This window comes from Penaeus monodon, chromosome 17 (assembly GCF_015228065.2).
Source record: "Penaeus monodon isolate SGIC_2016 chromosome 17, NSTDA_Pmon_1, whole genome shotgun sequence".
Classification (NCBI taxonomy): Eukaryota; Metazoa; Arthropoda; class Malacostraca; order Decapoda; family Penaeidae; genus Penaeus; species Penaeus monodon.
Window position 1 is genome coordinate 31,942,399 of NC_051402.1, and position 20,787 is coordinate 31,963,185.

The 20,787-nt window shown below is 37.0% G+C and overlaps 1 protein-coding gene across 1 annotated transcript in view; it reads right to left on the reverse strand.

The window, feature by feature from the left end:
- Positions 1 to 5,050: 5,050 nt before the first annotated feature.
- Positions 5,051 to 20,787, reverse strand: part of LOC119583660 (phosphatidylinositol 4,5-bisphosphate 3-kinase catalytic subunit alpha isoform-like) — a 16,179-nt gene continuing 442 nt past the window's right edge. The window contains exons 2-20 of the mRNA XM_037932253.1: positions 17,171 to 17,365; positions 16,854 to 17,066; positions 16,603 to 16,685; positions 16,214 to 16,340; positions 14,564 to 14,790; positions 14,036 to 14,275; positions 12,837 to 13,043; positions 12,526 to 12,664; positions 12,257 to 12,399; positions 11,884 to 12,072; positions 11,459 to 11,602; positions 10,994 to 11,118; positions 10,462 to 10,627; positions 9,761 to 9,989; positions 9,225 to 9,471; positions 8,847 to 8,964; positions 8,146 to 8,297; positions 7,913 to 8,018; positions 5,051 to 6,565 (exon numbers count right to left, since the gene is read on the reverse strand). Coding sequence (XP_037788181.1) covers positions 6,410 to 6,565; positions 7,913 to 8,018; positions 8,146 to 8,297; positions 8,847 to 8,964; positions 9,225 to 9,471; positions 9,761 to 9,989; positions 10,462 to 10,627; positions 10,994 to 11,118; positions 11,459 to 11,602; positions 11,884 to 12,072; positions 12,257 to 12,399; positions 12,526 to 12,664; positions 12,837 to 13,043; positions 14,036 to 14,275; positions 14,564 to 14,790; positions 16,214 to 16,340; positions 16,603 to 16,685; positions 16,854 to 17,066; positions 17,171 to 17,303 — 3,144 coding nt within the window. The 5' untranslated portion in view covers positions 17,304 to 17,365 and the 3' untranslated portion in view covers positions 5,051 to 6,409. The remainder of the gene's footprint in view (positions 6,566 to 7,912; positions 8,019 to 8,145; positions 8,298 to 8,846; positions 8,965 to 9,224; positions 9,472 to 9,760; positions 9,990 to 10,461; positions 10,628 to 10,993; positions 11,119 to 11,458; positions 11,603 to 11,883; positions 12,073 to 12,256; positions 12,400 to 12,525; positions 12,665 to 12,836; positions 13,044 to 14,035; positions 14,276 to 14,563; positions 14,791 to 16,213; positions 16,341 to 16,602; positions 16,686 to 16,853; positions 17,067 to 17,170; positions 17,366 to 20,787) is intronic.

Sequence of the window (20,787 nt, forward strand, 5' to 3'; positions counted from 1 at the left end):
TCACCCCAAAAAGAGAATAACCAGCCCAAATAGTAGCAATGCAATCATTACTATGAGTGGCTATTGGGGGTTTTGGACCTTGGGGAATGGTTGTGTTGGGAGGAAGAAGGAAGGGGTGTGGGGGAAATTGTAGGAGGATGGATACGGCAGTCACATTGAGGGTAGAGGGGGGGGAGTTGTGGGAAATGGAGGGTGGATGAGGGGTTCAGTGTTAATTTGGGACTCGAGAAGATAGTTTTGAAGTCTTAAGAGTTTTTGTGTTGAAGTTGGGTTTAGGAGTTTTTAGAGACGAAGTTTTTTTATGAGGGGGGAGGAGATGGTGTCTGAGGACAAAGGGAGGTGGGGGCGAGTTAGGAGGGAAAAAGGGTGGAACGTTTGGTTGTTGCTGTAGTAGTGGGGGAGGGAGAGGGGAGGGTTGGGTCGAGAGACTGGAGGGTTTAGAGGCAAAATTTAATGGGGAAAATAAAAGGGGTAAAGGGAAGTAGATTTAGGGGGGATGGGATAGGGGAGGTGTAAGAACGTCTGGAGGGGGGGGGGGGGACGAGCAAGCGACATTTCTGGATAGGGATAAAAGAAAAACCTCCTGCCGCTTCCTTTTTTGGGTTTAAGCAGAGGAGTGAGACCAGTCTGAATCTGAGAGTTGCCACCCAGACCCAAAATTGTGAGGGGCACCCCCCAAATACATTTTGGGGGCACCCAGTGGGACATCGCAGAGTAGTTTGATCGGTTTTGACATAGAGGGCATTGGGCCGGGGAAAGGCAGTGTTTTGGCAGGATGTTTTTAAACCCAACAAATTTGACAGAGGGGAGGAAAATTTTTTTGGTAACAGGGGGACATTTCCCCAAGTAAAAATTAAAAAGACGGTATTTTTATTTTAAGGATTTTGGCGATGTTGGTGGGGTTTTTTAAATGCCTCAGGGGAATGGAGTAGCACTGTACTGATTCACATTATCGCTGAGGCACGAGAGTCTTTACAACTGACCCCAATTTTTTTTATAGTAGGGGAATTTTTTGGGGGGACAGGGGCAGTTCCAAAACAGTTATCAGGGTTTGGTGAGGTTTTGCAGGAATGGGGGGGCCCGAGATACGGTTGGGGTTTATAAGCTATAGCTGGTTTTTAGAGTAACTGTGACAGACAGGGGAAAGATGGGTTTTGGGTACAGAAACTTTTCTACTTTTTTTTGGAGGCAGATGGATAAGAAGTGTGTCGAGTAAGGAGCTGTGGGGGGAAAAAAAAATCGTCCATTTTGGCGGTTTAAAAGAGATCTAAGAATTTTTAGTATGGGGGAGGAGAAAATGGGACGTGTGGGGGGAAGGAGTAGTGTTGAGGAGGTAGTATACGGAGAATGGACAATAAGGCTGTAAAATAGTAAAAAAAAGGGAAAATGGGGGGATGATAAGAAGGGTTTTGGGGGTAAGGGGATGAAATAGAGAAAGTTGGGAGAGTAGGAATGTCTCCCGGAGATTGAGTGGCTTTTGGGGGATAATGATTTGTAGGATTGAGGGGGGGGAGATTCAGTGTTTAGAGTCGTGGTCAAAGGGAGCCTGGGGGGGGAAGGGGGGGGGTTTGAGTTGGGGGACATTTGATGAAGAGGCAAACTTTATTTGGCCCCAACAGTGTTAAAATCTTTATCTTGGCATGGGGAAACTAGGTATGTGGGAGAAAAAACGTTCACCCCTCAGGGTCCCCCGAGGGGGAAAGGCTAGACAACTAAAACGGGGGAATACGGCCCGTGGTCCTCAGGGTGTTAACACGGCTCTCACCCTTGGGAAATGGATAGTAGAAGGGACGGAAACAAAAAAGCAAAAGGGGGAAAAAAAACTGCAAAATTTAAATTAGTCAGGGTGAGGCCCCAAGGGAGGGGAGTCCCCAGCATTGGGTCCCCGTCCCCGACTCCCAGCCCCCCCCCCCAAAAACAACGGGCCCGGATTGGGGGGAAGTCCCCCCCTGAATATTTTTATCTTAAGAAGCAAGTTTTAAAGAATCAAGAGTAATGTCAAGGTTTTGCTTCCCAAGCTTTGTCTTTCACATTTTCATTTCTGTCCTGCTTGTGTATCTGTTTTCTTTCTCTTTTTCCCCAAGTTGTCATTTTTTTTTTAAAAAAGTTAAAAATTTGGGGTACATTTTTTGGGTAAGGAAACACATTTTTTTGGGGGGGGGATTTATTTATAAAATCATGCGAAAAGTATAGACTAATTTTTTGTATATAATGGAAAAATGGAGGGAATTCCCAAATGCCCCCAAAAATTAAAAAATTTGAGAAAAATGAACACACAAATCCCCTTTTTTACAAATGATTCATCACACATAAACCCAAAAAGTGACTTCAAAAAAAAACAATTAAATGATAAAAAAAAATAAAAAAAACAGACATTACTCACCTAGCTCCGTGAAAATTTATAAAAATTTTACCTTTTTTTGCATAAATTTTAAATCAAATTAACATTAGCTTTTTTTAAACTTATTTGGAAAAAAATAAAAGACAAAGAGATAAAGGGTTGGGTGTTAGTGTGCTTGAAGAAGTCTTAGAACTTTCCAAAATTTCAGGGAGAAGGGGGAGGATAAAAAGGAAAAAAAAAAAAGGAAAAGAAAAAAAATGAAAAAAGTAAAAAAAATAAGGGGGAAAGCACAGCACAAAATGTCAGTGATTAACCGTAAAGCATCATTGTTTTCAGGGAAAAAATTACAAAATATTTAAAAGCACTAAAAATCCACTACATTTCAAATACCCCCCGTCCCACCTGAAATTCCTAAAATATTAGATAAAGGTTGAATCTTTTTCATTTTATCATGACTTTTTTTTTATTCCATGCTAAAAAATATCTGAGTTTACCATCAATGCATTTCCATGATCTTTTAAAAATCTTTCTCCCTTTTCCCCACTCGATTTTATTAATACCACCCATTCCCTTCTGCTAAATACACCCGTCAACATTTATAACATATAATAAAATAATGTATTTCAACATGCTCTCAACCCGAAGTAAATTTTATTTCAACATTCTTTCTTCATATTTTAAAAGCAATAATGCCCCAAAAAAAAAAGAAAAAAGAAAAAGTAAAGTAAAAAAACAGCCCTGACTAAGACCAGTGCCTATTAAGTAAATACTTTTCAACACTTGCCTTGCCCGGTGACTGAAATGAAAAACCCAAGTAGGGGTGCTACCACTAACAACAAAACTACATAATTGACCCAAAAACCCCAAGCTAGAATGAACCACAATCCAAAAAAAAAAACTCTTGCCCCTATATGCCCATCTACTGGGGCTGTCCAAAAGCAGCAAAAAAACTGCTTTTCTTTTTTTTCTAAGCAGAAATAAACAAACATGCAGCTGTTTTGGGGGTTTTCATTAACCCCTTGAAAACTGAGGGAAACTGCTTTCATCATTATAATTTAAAATATAATTTATAAAGCTCATTTTTATTTCTTTCATGCAAGCATATTCTCTGTTTAAATTTTTCAACAAAGTAGTTATCATCTGATCCTTTACATTTTTGCTTTTCTTTTATCATGTACATTTTCATTCACCTTTGCAATATATCATGCAGCTATGATTTTATTATGGATAAGTACAGTGTTTTAATACAAAGAAAGGAAAAAATTTTTGCAAAAACAAGGTCTTCTTCCTCTGGTGTTTTAGTAGAATGCAGTAGTTGTTTGAGAAGAGGGAAGGAGTGGGCCAAAGGGAAAGGGAAAACTAAATGTGGAAAAGAAATAGAGAGAGAAAAACTAAAAAAGACAAGGAAAAAGGGGGGGGAAAACAGGTTCTAAGAGGTACACCCGGAAAAATTTTTCAAAATTACAAAAATTTCATAAAAAATAGTCAAAAAAATTGATGATAACAAATATTAATTTTTTGAATGTAATTTTAAGTACAACGGCCTACCCAAATTTTTAAAGGGGATCAACTTTTTCTAAAGGCACAAAATCATTCCGCCGTCCCCACAACCCTTTTTTGATTCATTGGGGAAAAATGCCAATGAACTTTTCCCAAATCAGCCAAGAAATAAAAATCTCATTACTTTTTTTTTGTTTTGATTTTTTTTCTTTTTATTTTTTTATTTCATAAAAGGGTTTAAAGCCATACAGGCACTTTATCACTTTTAAAAAAATTTTTTATTTTATCAAGTTTGTTACAAGGACGTTGTACAAAGTCTGTGGGAGAAAAAAAATACAAAATTGTTAAAACAACACAACCCAATTTTCACATAAAACAGTTATGTTTTAAAAAAAAGTATGAGAAAAAAATTTGACACTCAGGTCTTAGAATAACTTTTGGAAAATCAAGACACCTAGAATCCGCTTAAGAAGTTTGAAGAAGTAATTTTCAAAAAAAAAATAATCACAAACCCTTTTTAGTTTCCATATTTTTAAAGTTAAAAATAATGATCACAAAAAAACCAGAATAGGGGTGCACAACCACATAATAGTCAAAGAAAAAGGTAAAGGAATGAAAAAAAATAAGATAAGAGCAAGGGTGAAAGGTTATAGTTAAATTCAAGGTTTTTACTTTTTTAACTGCCTAAAGATTTAAGTCTTAATTTTCCTGAATGAAAACACATTTTTCATTCTTTTCATTCTTTAAATCACCTTGTTATCACTAATACGGAGATTCTAAGAAAACCTAGCTTTTTTTTTTTAGTCCATATATACTAATTTTTGGAAAATGGAAATTAAAAAGCAAACTCACATTTAGCCAAAAAAATGCATGAATTCATCTTCCAAAAAAAAATAGGTTTTAATTTTAATCTTTAAAATTTAGAAAAGAAAAAAAACAATATAGTAAGGCCACAATTTGATTCCTTTTTTTTTTCAAATGCTTGCTTTTTTTCGTCTTAAAATTAAAGCTATTCGATGAAACAGATGAAATCAATGCAAAAGAGAATAACAAGAAAATTGGGCATCCGATTTAAGGCCCCAAAACCACATTCTTTTTCCTAAAGCATCTTCCTTTTACAATGAAAAAAGATCCAAAAAAATTCTTCGTAATCATCAAATCTTTAGAAGAGATTTTCCCCTGCCTTTTTTAAATCATTTCATCCTCCATTTTTTTCCACAAAAGCCAAAGAGGACAAGATGGCAAGGAGTAAAGCAGAAGAGAACCAATCACACCACAGAGTACACATTACAGCACCACTTGCTATATACTACAGGAGAGAGAATGAAGTGGAGAGAGGGCGGGGTAAGAATGGCGTGGAAAGGGGGAGGTAAACACTAGTGAGGAAAGTAGGAGGTGGGACAGCAAGCCTACACCTGGAATAAGAGAGCGAGTGAGTACGAGAATGAGAGACAGACAGAATATGACATAGATATAGATAGAAAGAGCAGGCAGAAGAAGGATGGATCAGTGAGTCAACCTGCTTTCCTCAAGAAGAACAGCTCAAATTGTGAAGTGAAAATACAGTCATTTCCCAATCTACTAGACAAAAATCATTCATGAATCTGAACAATCATCCCTATAAGAAGTTTCTAACCATTTTTGCTTTTATTCCTTACTAACAGAGAAATTAACAAACAAAAAGACAGACACTAACACATCTACAATGGGGAACAAAAATTGTGGAATGTTATCTACATATGAATAAGATCCTCTTAAATGAAATTCATAAGTTCTATAAGAATTATTTCCTCATAAAAAACAGGACCCTTTCTGTTCATATAAAAAAGAAATGATAATAGAAGAAACAAGCATCACTTCAAGCTTACAACCTGAAATCTACAGCTATCTGACCTGCCTTCATTAGTAGTGAGTAGATCTAAGCTCTCTCTCATCTCTTTTCTTCACTGGGTCAACCAGAGACTTTTAATATCTACTATTTTTCTTTTACAAAATAGATATTAGGTTCACTTAGGCTGCAGTCGAGAGAGATGGCTAGACTGCTGTCAGAGTTTTCTTAAATAAAACAGTCATAGTGACAAGTGCAAGAAGAGCACTGGATTTGTTTACATATTACATGCTGATAATTTTTCTTTTTTATAGTCATGTCTTACTTGAAATGACTCTTGATACTTAAATTATGAGAGGAGAAAGAATGAGAACATAAAATAAAAAGGACTAAATGCAATAAGGGTAAACCTACCCAGTCCATAAAAAAATATATATGTACATGTGCAAAAGAGAAAAGAAAAGAAAAATTTACACTGTGAATCAAGTTTAAAAAATAAAACTCTAATTACTACATATTTGGTAAGCTCAAAGGTCCACAGTGAGACACCGTCAAAGTGGGGTTGCTGACATTCTTCTCATTGCAGCTTCAAACACAGGTAGCAAAATGACAAAAAAAAAAATCTTGCCTGTCAAGTTGTCGGTGAAGCAAACTTCCTCATCACAAGGCCAGTAAAGAGGGTTGGGGAAGTTGGATGGGAGAAGGAAAAAGGTGTGGGGAGAGTGGTTGAGCAGACTGGTCTACCTGTGCTTGACATAATGGAAGAACCAGTCTATTTTGGTGGTCCAGGCACCATCATATGCCTCACTGAACTGGTTCTGGAAGTACTGAAGGGCTTCCTCTTCTGTGGCCTCCACAGCCAGCGTCTTACGCAGGTAGGCAACCTCATCCTGGCTCTATGATGGAAAGAAAAAAGTTATTAAAAATGCTTTGTTATCCCCACATCTAATTATTGTTTTCCTTATTAACAGAATTTTTTTTTCCCAATGCATTTCCATTCCTAAATCATTTTACTATTACTATAAAAGTAATAGTAATAGAAATAGTAACAGTAACAATAACAGTAGTAGTAGCAATAGTAGCAGTAGCAGTAACAGAAGTAGTAATAGTAGTAGTAACAGTAACAGTAACAGTAACAGTAACAGTAACAGTAACAGTAACAGTAACAGTAACAGTAACAGTAACAGCAGTAGTAGTAGTAGTAGTAGTAGTAGTAGTAGTAGTAGTAGTAGTAGTAGTAGTAGTAGTAGTAGTAGTAGTAGTAGTAGTAGTAGTAGTAGTAGTAATAAAATATATAATACTACAATAGTAACATTGATGTTGATGTTGATGTTGATGATGATGATGATGATGATGATGATGATGATGATGATGATGATGATGATGATGATGATGATGATGATGATGATGATGATGATGATGATGATGAGGATGAGGATGATAATGTTAAATGATACTGATACCTATAAAGATTGAGATTTAGATGATGATGAAGATAAAGAAGAAAAATTATACAAAAGAAACGATAAAATAAGGGAACTATATACAAAGTAAATTTTGAAAACCAATTTTTTATCACTTCATTAACCCTTTCCCGATGGGTAGTATTCATAGCAGCCCGGGCCCCGCTGCCGGGGGCTTATATCATTGCCCTAGCATGCACGACCACCCATGCCAAATAACAGCATCCCTTGCTGCTTCTTCGCAATACTACGAGCATATGTTGTCTTTTCAGTTATCATTATTTTCTAGTCTCTACTTACCATATTTCCTGATAAATCAAGACTGAAGGATATTTTTGTTGTTATATAGACTCCATAGTTGATCATTATTTGCTCTATAGTCTGTATAAAATAAGCAGTGTGTGGCATCATGGAGTTGAAATCGTAGGTTTGTTGGTTGGTTGTTGTTGTTGTTGTTTTTTTTTGTTTCTTTTTTATAGTAAAAATGAGAAAGTGTTAAAAACGACTTACTCACATTTTCAGTGGCAGAAAAATAATATTTTGCCGTGATTGTAACAAAAAAAAAAAATCATATGCATGTCCATACATACACCATGGCATGTACATACATGCCCTTGGCAGATAGTCCAGCCATGCCATGGCATGTACGTACATGCCACCCATTGGCAAAGGGTTAAAATAATGCAAAACTTTCATATATCCATACATGCACAATGCAACTCTAAACAAATATGTAACCGCTATACAACACACATACAACAGAAAACACATCTCACATACTTGTAGCTCAGACATTCCTGCAGGCAGCAGCAACATGAAGAGGTTTACAATGAGGCGATAGTGTTTACGCAGTGCTAGATATGCCTTTCCACACAGCACCTGGAACCTGTTGAAGAAAAAACAAAGTTAATAAACAGAGATCTACTTAGAAGATATTCTATCTAAAAGGACAAAAAAGATCAAGAAAAACAACTATAACAATAACAATAATAAAATCTGCAAAGCATCCACACCTCTGGAACTCCTGACTCTCCTTTGGGTTCTCTTCTCCCTTGGCAATCACGCGCAGGAAGTCTTGGGTCAGGACAAATGGTACTCGTTCCCGGTTGATGCCAAACTTCTTCTTGAAGTTCCCCAAGATGTGGCCAAAGTCAATGTGGAAAATCTGTTGGTGGATATGGTGAGTCAGACTGATATTTATTTATCTATTTATTGATTCTTTTCTCTTCTTTCAAAGCAATCTTACAGGCATAAATGGTACAGAAATTGTGGATGGATATTCAGATTGGCAAGTTTTCCATTCTTCTTTGCTTTCCTTTATCTTTTTATTTTGATCATCTTACAAATGGGAATGGTACAAAAAATAATTGTGGGGAACTTGCATGTAGTATTGGTACAATTTATTTTGGGGGACTTCTCTAAAAGTAACGGTTCTTATGTAGTTATCATTATCATTTTACTATGGTATCAAACCAGTTATCAAGAACAATACACAAACAAACTTTCTTTGATATAATGGTAACATAAATAAATACTTAACATGGATCAATACTTGAATACTTAATATTCCTTCAATAACAGATTTAATAACATAGCCATCATCTCTGTCAGAAGTTCCATGCACAAATAAAGCAGTTAACATTATAAATTCCTTACCGGTAAAAATATGTTAAATACTGCCTATATGTTCAAGGTAACTAAGACTAAAACCTACCTGGCCATCCTGATTGACCATGATGTTGTCTGGATGTCTGTCCCCAATGCCTAAGACAAACGTGGCCACACAGTACCCAGCACAGGAACGTGTGAAGTTGTCAATGGCTTGGTCAAGCCTGTTTGGGGAGACAGGATATTGTTATTTTGAGAATCTGAGGATTGCGGATTTCTTTATCAAAAAATATCACTTCTTTCCTTTTATGCCAAGACTAGCTCTCCTTCTCCCTAGCCTCCTCCTCTTAATCTTGTTTCTACCTCTATCAAAACCTATTATCTAATCTCATTTTACCCCCATCTTCTGCCTCTACCTTTTCCACATCCTTCCCTTCCTACTAACTCTCTACCACCTCCAACATCCATGTCCCTTCTGTCTCACCTGAGCCCCTTGTTCTTGTCTCGGATCCACTTGAAGAGCTGTGAAGAGTCCACCTGGATGGCCCCCAGCTTAGAACTTCGCTGAATGCTGTAGACTGTCTTGGCATTACGCACCATCTCGATGAGGCCCACCTGTTTGCCCGTGCTCAGGCAGGAGTAAGGGGTCATGCCAAGGTCAAGCCCCTCCATGTTCCACAGATGCGACATAATACCAATGGCCTGCAGGGTGAGCATGTCCTGCCTCAAATCTGCCAGGGTTGGAATCTCTTTAATCAGTTGTTGGGATATTGATGTTCATAGATTGTGAGAAAGGAAGAGGAAAAAAATCAATAATACATTTTTTATTTATTTATTTATTTTTTTGGGGGGAAAAAGACTGGCTTTACATTTTATTTTTTGTAAGTCTATTAAAAGGCTGAAAGCAGAAATTTTATTTAGTTTCTTTTTTTCATATTAAACCACTCATGCATATATGCACATATACACAGAGTAACAGAGATGCTGACACGCAAATACAAAATATGAAGAACCACCTACCATCCCCACTCTTGAAGATGATGGCATGGGACAGCCAGTAGTGAGGGGCCATTGGATCAGGATTGTCCCACACCAGGCAAAAAGGGCGACGGGCTGAGTCTAGGACCTTGCATTCTGAGATCCTCAGGCGCCCTAGGGAGTGGCTGGGGTGGAGGGGGGAGGTAAGATGTTGGAGGGTGGAGGAGTAGTCAGGTTCTGCTAGCTGTTCCCTCAGGAACCGGGTCTTCTCCTGCCAGGGTAGGTAAAGAGCTTTTGTAGGATATTTATGCTTTATCATTTGTATTGGTATAAATTTATAGTTTAATATAAATAACTATAAATTAAGACAAATGTATTTACTACTTTCAAGAATAACTACTAACAAAACCCATAGAGAAAAAACTTAAGATCTTTAACCATGCCCAGTCATCTGTGTTTCAGTGGTCCTATTCATTTAGGCAACCTTTCTTTAAAAATTGGTAATGCATTAAAGTGACCATGCAATCAAAAGCAAGGAGAAAGATGATCTCCTTTTAGCTTCATTGCCTTAAAATCCATATAAACTGTAGCCAAAATATAAAGAGCTAGTTAAGTGTATGTTTCCCATGCTCTTACTTTTCACTCAGTGGCGGGCTGCATGCAAAGCACTGTACATGCCTCAGCATAGCAGACATGAAATGCCATTTTGAATGTGAACTTGGAACTGTTTTTTCACAACTTACCCTATTGGTGTCAGACCTGTCCTTGATAGCCTCCCCAAGCCGAGTCAGCTTGTCAACCACCTCCACTTGCCGTGTGACCGCCTTCAGACTAGGACCCAGACCGCGGCAGTAAGCCTCCAAGACTGCCAGGGCATGAAGGGAGCAGGGCCAGAAGTTGATGTCAGATCTGCAAAGGAAATTGGGGGAAATTGTAGGTAATGCACTCCAATTAGCACTAAATTTTGAATCTGTCACCAGCTGTCTTCACTATGAACCAATTCAGTGTACCTCATCACTGTATTTAGTAAAAATGTAAATCTAAATCACAATCATGGTCTGTAACCTCAACTTCAAATTATGCCTTAGTACTTTCTTTACCAAAGCCAGCCATTTTTATAAGGGAAACCCTATTTTTCTTCTATTTTCCTTTTTTCTTTTTTCCTACATCTATCATTTTGTCTAAATGACAGGTTTTACAGTCTAGTTCAAAAGTTGAAAATATGTGCATTTAATGCGCATTACTAAGCCTAAGATACTTTAACTTATCCCTTACTTCAGCTGCCAGAAAAAAATCTGTCCAATTTTGGAGTTTGTCAGTGCTTTCCTTAGTAAATATCGGAGAAGGGAGGAATCTAAGTAGGATTCGTTCTTCAGAATCTGGACTAGTTGTAACAAATACTGGAAAAAATCGAAGAAATAAAATCAATTTTTTTAGAGATACTGATAGTTTCAACTTCATTATTTCATTTCTATTAATCATTCAATTCATGTGCATTATTCTTGTCTATAGAGTTGGATTGATGCCAACAACATGGTTTTAAAATTAAAACAAATAAAAGAACAAAAGTAAAAATCTAAATAAAATGATAAATAATAATCAATACTTATATAACAGTAACTGACATATAAAATTGATTAACATTAGACAACAGTAACAATCATAATACTATTAACAGATAAATAAGCAGGTAATGGTATCAACACCAATCAGGATATGAGACGAATAAAAGTGAGTTACCTGTGAGAGCCTCTCATCTGGAAGGCCCTTGTCGAGAGACTTAACTGCATGCTTGCGGACAGTCGGGTCAACGTATTTACACTGTAGCAATTCAAGGGCCACTTCAGGAGATACCAGTGGCCACTCCTTCATCAGTAAGTAAAGCTGGATAATAAAATACCAGGAGTTAAAAGAATGAAAAATAATGAATAAAATAGTAATAGCACATGAAAAACAAATTGTTTTCTCTTCAACAGTGGGACATTGGAGTTCTCTCTCCAACTGTGTATGATGTGATAAAATATATTTTCTCAAAATAAACTTGAACAAATCCTAAATGCTGGAATTCCACCTTATAGAACCATGGATATCAAATCTACAAATGCACATGCACACACTCCCACACATATGTACTAGTACACAGACCAATACCGTGCTCATCTCACCTGGCTGACATGGTCGCGAGAAGACCATCTGACAGCATCTAGGAGCCTAGGCAGTGAGTCAGGCACTGAGAGGCACAGTCTCCTTCTGGACCAGAGGAGCTCCTTGTCTTGCTCACTCAGTTCACTCAGAGAGTCACGTGCAGCAATTTCCTTGATTTTCTCTAAGTCATCTTGGCTGTCCTCCTGGCCCTATCAGAATGAGTATGTGGTTTAAAATGCATACAAGTAAAATACAGGAATAGGAAATTTTATATGCATACCAAGTTTATTTTGAAGAAGGAATTACTTTCATAAAACATACAGTTGCTAAATACAGAAACAATATGAATCATAATATCCACTCTTCACCCAAACAACAGAAAATAATATTTACCTGGTCCTTTGGTTTTCGTTCTAGCTTAATAATGTAGCGAGCATAGTCCTCCATCTGCTGTGTGTCAGGAAAGGTTACTTGCTGGTTAAAGCGCCTCTCAAACTCCACCTCAAGGCACGTTGTGTCATTGGCCAAAGTCTGACCTGTAGGCAGAAATATGGGGGGGGAAAAAAAATGATAATCATCATCATTCTACAATACCTCTTCACCACAAACACAACATAAAGTCATAATAAAAAAACAGCACTCACAAACTCCAGTCAACTGACCTGTTGCACCAAGGGGGTTCAAAAGTGCCTCAAAACCTCTGGGTGGTGGTAGCATTGCAATTGATACCCGGTTGTGGACCAGTTGACTGCGGAAGTCGAAGAGATTGATGTTACCCCAGGCCAGCATACAGTGTTCCTGCTATAAGGATGGGAGATAAAAGATAAAGTTTGCATTAGGATGAGATAGATCAAATAAGGTTGCTTCTCCTGATGATTATCTGCAGATGTTGGTGATTTTGTGACAAACAAAATAAAATGGCAAACAAACAAACAAACAAAAACAGAAAATAAAGCCCTAATACCCTACACACCATTTTCTCCTTCTTCTTCTTCTTGTCAGTCTGCTTCCGTTTGGAGCAGATGGAGAGACAGAGACGTGCTCCTCTTGGGATCTCCTGGATGGGAAGCTCAAACTGCAGCCACTCCTCCCAGTTGGGGCTGCTGCCTGGCACATGCTGTGTCTCCCGCACTGTGCACAGCTGCTCATCCCCATGGAAAATGCCCGATTGCACGTATATCTGCAGTACCAAAAGGAAGTAATAATTTTTTTAAATATATTTTCATTAATCTTATCTTGTTTCCTTCATTTTCATTTTCTCCCTTTTTAAAGAGAAGACTTGGGGTGGTATTCACAAACGGTCCTTGACAGAAGAAAAGTCTTTGACTCTTTGCGAAAAGGTCTTTGACACCCGATTTTTGTCTATGACTCAGCCGAATTTAAAGACAGGCAAAGACTATCTTTAAATTGTCCTTATGAAATGCCAATAACAATCATGTGATTTTACAATTGTTGAAGATTCATGCCACATTTTTACTTATTGTCACATTCATTGAGCCATTTCCTTCATGTTTACTGCAGTTTTCTCCTAGGTAAGTAAAATACTGCAACATGCCAATGTAGAGGGTGCCATTTAAACATATAAAAGGTAATAAATATATAATATACTTGAGATTTAATGCATTAGTAATTTTATTTCAATATTACATTGGATTATAATCATATGGTTTTCTAAAATGTAAATATTAGTCCTAAATAAGTATTAATATTGAAATGTGGCAACTGTTCAAGTCAGAGACAAAGTCACTATGGACAATCTTTAGACAAAGTTACAAAGTCTATGGCAATCTTAGAGTCAAAGACTGTTTTTAGGACAGTCCTTAAATCTGCCAAAGAAAATTTGATGACCATTCATGAATACTGTCCCAGGTTTGTGAAGTCCATAATTCTCATAAAGATGCTTTTGAGAAACTTATTTTCATCAGCCAGAGTATGAATATATTGAAAAAATAAATATGAATCAGCTCTTACCTATTATAGCCAGTATCTAAAACATTAGATTACTGGAATCTAAACAAATATGCATCAGATGTCATTCCCTTACCTTAACATTCACAAGAACATCTATAACATCCCATCATAAGAGAAATACATCAAACACCATACTGGAAATCTTATGTAAAATAGAAGAAGAAGAAGAAGAAGAAAAACACAACTCATCTTATAACTGACCTTGTGTGCCTCCTTGACATTGACATATGATGCCCAGAGGATGTGTACCTTGAGCCTCCCATCCATACTGGGATGCCAGAGGGACAAGGGTGATGCAGGTGCAGTGTTGGGCATATTTCCAGGTGTCCTCACATAAGTAGGCAGGACAAAGTCGAACTTGGTGAGTGAAGCATACAGCTCTCCACGGGACACCATGGACAGCTGCGGTGTCTTGCCTCTGGACAGCCACACACGGACAGTCTTGAGGGGGAAGATATAAATTTAAAAAATCTGAATATATATTTATAAAAAAAAATGCAAAAAAATGAGCAAACCACTGAAACAACAGAGTGAAGTTTCTGGATATTAAGAAAAGAAAAATAGATGAAAATAAAATATATAAATAAATAATAATAATAAAACTGATAATAATAACACCTGTAAAGTGAAATTCCCAGATATTTTGACAAATAAATGAACAATATAAAATAAATAAACAAATATGAAGAAGAATGATAACAATAACAATAATAGAAATCTAATCATTACCTTGTACTGGGTGATGGGACGACTAGCCAGGAGGTACTCATTTGTGCCGCAAATCTTGAGCGCATGTCTAGAGGATTGCTGTGAGGTGGTGAGGGAGCCCAGCATGTCTGGTGCCGGGGCCAGACGTGTGAGTGCCTCGGCTATGATACCGTCAGGGTAGGTGTCCCATGTGATACGCACACTTGTCGACTCTGAGGTCCCTCTCCACACTGTCACTGTCAGGTAGCCTTGGGGAGGTGAAATTGATTTAGTGGCAATTCTCAGAAACAAAACACTACAGTTAAAATTTCCTCAAACTTTGTGTAAAAGGATTATTTCTTGGGAACTAAATACAACTTTCAAAGTACTATTACAAATTAGAAAATGTGACCATTAAATGACTCTGTATCCCTTTTTAGTTTGACATAATGAAAGAATACCTTAACACTATCTACTCATGATGCTTTCCAAAAATTAATGCAATCACACTTTTTTATAACAGCAATTCAAACACATCCTCAAGAGGCTCATATCTGTCATAGTTTCTTACAACATTCTTTAATTCCTTATAATAATTCTTAAGGTTTTACTTCAACTCTAGACTGACTGAAAATCTGCAAAACCTTCAAAAATTCAGGTGATTCTTTGCTTTCATTTTGATTCTTTTTTGCAGCAGTAATGTGTATTAAGTAAAAAATGAGAGGCTACATGGTCGACACTGGGTGTGAAATTCATGTCGAACAATTGCGAGTAGAACAACGAAGAGAAGTACAAGAAAACACACGAATATGCCGAAGGCCTTTTCAGATTTACTGCTTCATCAGGGCATCAGCATATTCGTGTGTTTTCTTGTACTTCCCTTCATTGTTCAACACTGGGTGAGAGGACCTAACTGGTGAGAAAATATTAGAACCTTTCCAGGATTCCTTTGCAAAGGAAAATGGTTGTTGATAACAACTTAATTGCTCTCTATAAACACTGAAATATACGTGATATTCTTTGGTATCAATAATAGATTTCAGTGAGCCCTAGTTTTATGAGACACAACATTCATTTAATTTTTACAGGAGTATAATATTTTTCATAGAGGAACTCTCCTCTGTCCACAAATGCCAAATATCATAATAAATATAAATAAATTTACATTTAAAAACTGTAACATTTTTTCTTCATCCATTTTCTTTTTCTTTATAATTCATGTTTATTAACACTGTTGCAATCTACTGAAATTATCAAACACATACATGTTCCATTTCATTTCTATTCCTGCTTGTTTACAACAATTACCACCTAGGATGTTGCAGATGAGAGTTTAATTAGCCAAAAATGTACCTCCATAATTCATCATAGAATTTCTGATACAGCAACTTTATGAAAGCACTATTTTACAATGGTAAATAACTTACGGAGTTTTGAAATTCCACCACTTTCGTGATGTTTATGACATACCGCGAACCCCATGACGGTCATACAAGCTCATCACATACACTCCACAGTCTATAAATATGACCAATATTCTTAGTGTCATATTCTAAAGATTTACAAATACATATACATCTAATATACAAACTCCAATACACATAAATCACCCTCCAATTCAATCAACAAAACCACAGATCCATAAACACAATAAAAAAAATCAAACATATAAATATTAAAAACACTGTGTACCTTCATCTAAGTGTTTCTCAATGGACCTAGGTAGGTGTGGTGTGGGTTCCAGCTCAGGTGGGTGTTGGTAACATGCTAATGACTCAAGGCCACATTGCTGCCTCACCTTCACCGCTTCACTCACCACCTGTAGAGGGGGTTGTTGTTCGTTAGTGGGTTAGTAAGCTTTAGTGGTCTCCATTCGCAAGCACTCAGCCAGATTAAGGATTACTTCCAAGTAGCAGCAGTTGGTAATTATGACTGGTTTTAAGAGCATCATTAAATAATAATAAGTATGTCCTTAGTGGTGCAAATGTATAGAAATATATACATGAGATCTATGTTTCATGTGAAAAAGAACTAGAAGGGGAAGTTATATAATAGGATAAGTCCAACTCTAAGTTTCTTACCTCTATGATATTCCTCCTAAACTCCTGCAACTGCAGCTGTTTAGCATCATCTAGATCATGAACAGAACGCCCAATGGCCAAGCCTTGAAGAAAGAGAGTAGTATTATCAGTAAACTTATGAAGATATTATTATCACAATATCGTCAGCAATGATGAACTGATAAGCACAGAAGATACAGTTATAATCATTTCAGACATTCCACAAAACAAAACAAAGTCAGACAGATTCAAACTTCCCAACATGTACTAACTGATTTCATAGTTGAGGACCTTCTCCTCCTTGCTCCCCCGTGGCTCCACCACCTTGAGGATTGGAGAGAAGAGACGCAGATCACAAAGCCGTTTGGTCTCATCCCAAAACTCCTCCTGCTCTGCATCCTGTGTTACACCAACTAGTACATACTCCTCGGGCTGGCCCAGCACCCGGTACAGGGGGTATTTTTTGGCCTCCTGCCATACCTCGACTGAAATGTAAGACAGTCATTGTTATTGTTTTTGCTTGGGAGGTGGTTATGAATTTAGTTATTAGTCATATTAATCATATATATAGATTATCTAAAACACTCACCCTTGAGTTTGCTAAGGGTGATCTCCTTATGGCAGGTGAGAGGCACAATGATGCTGTTTGGCAGGAGGCAGTCGAGGATAATGCATGGGGACATCTGCGGGCAGCCCCACAGCTCACTGCATGAGGGTGGCATGGTGGCTCCACTGAGAAGATTTCCTTCTTATGCTTTGCATGGTGCAGCTTCCAGGGTCATATCTGAAATGAAGACATCAGATATGACTTGTTTACCAAATGTGCTCAGTTTCCCCTTTTATTACTTCCTCATTAGAGGCATCTTTTTGATCAACTTTTTTGCCTCAACATATATGTATATTATCACTGTAGGCCTACGTTGAAAAAAAAAAAGAGAGAGAGAGAGAGAAACTGTTCACACTATCCTGTAATCTGAAATTTTTTCAACAACTCATAATGCTCGCCACATCACCAAATATAGCCCTAACAATACTGGCATCAATGGATTTCTCTCATTACTGTCCTTATAGGCCTAAATATATTGACATTAAAATTAACGCATAGAAACTCCTTGCAAGTAGAACAACAAAGGGGAGTACAAGAAAACACACGAATATGCCGAAGGCCTTTTCGCATTTACTGCTTCATCATGCCCCGATGAAGCAGTAAATGCAAAAAGGCCTTCGGCATATTCGTGTGTTTTCTTGTACTTCCCTTTGTTGTTCTACTTGCAATCTGTTCGATATGAATTCCATAGAAACTCCTATTACTCCTCGAAATGGCCCCTGATAATAGGGTGGGCACCAACACTGGTATGGGTACTTTTTTAGATGTGTAATATTGAAAAGAAGCACTACCTTAATTTTGGTACTCCCAACTCAATTCACCTAGGACAGTCACCGTAAATTATACATATGATACACTAATATATGTAAAAATTTACACTGATAGAAAAATAGTCTAAGTAAAGATTACTGATGAAACATCATCTGTGATTCTAATGACAAAAAATCATGAACAAAATCAAAATCTTGCAAAAATCTATCAAGCCACTGAGGACAATTCAGTGATTTTTAACTCTTCCTTTATCAAGACAAAGAAAATACACTTACAGTCCACTTGATCAGGGAAACTCAATGATCCACTGAGTCAAATAGTTCACCCATTTTGCTACTTGTGCATGAAGTGTAAGTTACACTGCATGGCTATGTAGTAAGATCCCCCACATATATAATTTTACCCCAGTGGCACAGCTTTACTCAGAAAAGGTATAAATGAGAATTAATATCTTCACACTACAACAGATGTATTTGACCAATTTTTACTATATCTACATAAGAAATACATGGTATAACAGACATAATTGAAACTAATCAAATACATCTCTTGTAGTGTAAAGATGTCTATTCTCATTCATACCTTCTCTGCATTTGTCACAATGAACATGGGTCATGTAGCATTATTCTTGGCTGAGTATTGCTGATCTAGTTGATGGTTAGTTTTTTTTGCCTGAGCTCAAGCATCAATCATGTGCTAATGCTCTATGTGGTTTTGAACAGAAAGTTCACATACCATACATCCTCATGTAGACATGCAGCAGCTTTCAAAATTAAGCACTTTGTCTCATACTTATGTTGGTTGTCTTTGATCAAAATCTACTAGAAACTGACAATAAATCAGTAGGGGTGTTGGCCTATGCTGGAGTGCAGATCAGCATAAGGCCAGGGGATGCATAGGTGCTTTCTAAGCATCTACCAAATTAGTGCAGTAAATGGCAGTTCTGGTCACTGTCTGAATGCATATTTATGCATTCACATCTTATGCATTTCTAAATGCATATTTATGCATTCACATCTTATGCAATTCTGAATGCATATTTATGTATTCACATCTTATGCATTCAGACACTGAACAGAACTGCCTTCACACCTATGGAAGTTCTGGGAAAAAGCCAGCAAACCTCAACCAATCACATTATATACTGACTAGACAGAGTTTATAGACCTTCCTGGTAATTTCTCTTCAAATAACGAACCTTGCTAGAAAATATGTGGGAGAAGTACACTGGCTTCTGCCAGTGCAGAGGTCACTGAACCACTTGACAAGAAAGTAGCATTTAAAATTGTGGGCCTTTGGTGCCTGCAGGATTTTACACTATATGACTTCATATAAAGATATTCTGCTCCTAACTCAGAATATTTACTCTTGATACGCCAACTCTCTCTTTCAGCTGTTATATTATTCCCAAGCTTCTTCAAGCATACATCACTTAAGTGAAACAAATCAGATGCAAAATACTATCCAATGGAACAATTTATTCAAACAAATGCTTTATAATGAACACTGTAATAACCATAACCATCACTCATTCTACATATACCATGCTAACTTCACTTAGTTCTTTTCAGGTTTACCTTTATTTACAAAGGTTTTTCGACCAATAATTCAACAGCAAAATACAAGGAATATCACAGCATAGCAAGTGGTTTATCATAACTACTGCAAACAACTAGAATAATCATGCACCATCATGGACATGATTAATGAGAACCAAGTGGTCCCTGTCACCATCCATCTCGGTATCCTTGGTATTGTAGCACCTTTCTTTTGATCAAATAGTCTTCTGATTTGTATCTTATAGATGAATTGTTGCATTTTAATATAGCATACTTGAACCAGATTAATAATAAAATCAGAGCTTAAAAGAATTTCAAGGGAGCACTGTACATCTCTTAGTTAGAGTGGTTGTTATGTGGCACATGTTATGCCAGATTATTCCACTGGGTTGTATTTTCCAACTTAATTCAGTATAGTTTCAGTTTCACATAGTCATATGGTAAGCCTTGCCTGTAATGGACAGAACAATAAAAAAATAAGACACTTTTCATCTATAGTATTTCCTCCTCAAGTTAAAAATAATAAAAGTTCTGCAACACATAATACTCTGGTATACTTTACATTTTGATTGTACTAACAAAAGAAAAAAAAAAATATGATACTCAAAAGAGAGGGAAAACCTACACTCACAAATACTTGAAATATTTTGTGCAGGTAAAGACCATCAGAAATGAAGAAAATGGGTTGTCAGAAATGCTGCACCGAGTGGATGAGGGTCTGGGGGTGATGGCCCCACGTCAGGATGGATTTGGTCAATCAGTGATGTTTGTGGGTACCCAAAGATGCAGCAATAGGGATGTGGTCACTTCATAAACAATTACAAACACTTTCCCGTATATCATTTCCAATAGAAAAATAATTACAGACTAACACATATCACAATGCAAATAAGTGAAACTAAAAATAATAGCTGCAAAGTTGAATGGCCGTTTGAAATAAAATAATTACCCTTAAATCTTACACTTTAGGGTGGAAGCTGTGAAAGAGCTTCTAAAACTGAGTAATATCTGAAAAGGAACGGCAAAATCAGCACGAAAGTTTAGGCACAAACACCCTATATATTTATATCTGACACATGATTTTGTCGCCTGAATGTCATTACCACCATGCCTTGGAAAACGATTCCAGCAACACAGGAACACAGCCAGTACAATTATGAGAAAGAGCTCCTTTTTGAAAGCCACTGCACCCTTCTGTAAACATTAACTGAAGCATCCACATGAAATTGCTATTATTTTCTTCAATAGACTTCCTTAGAATATATATAT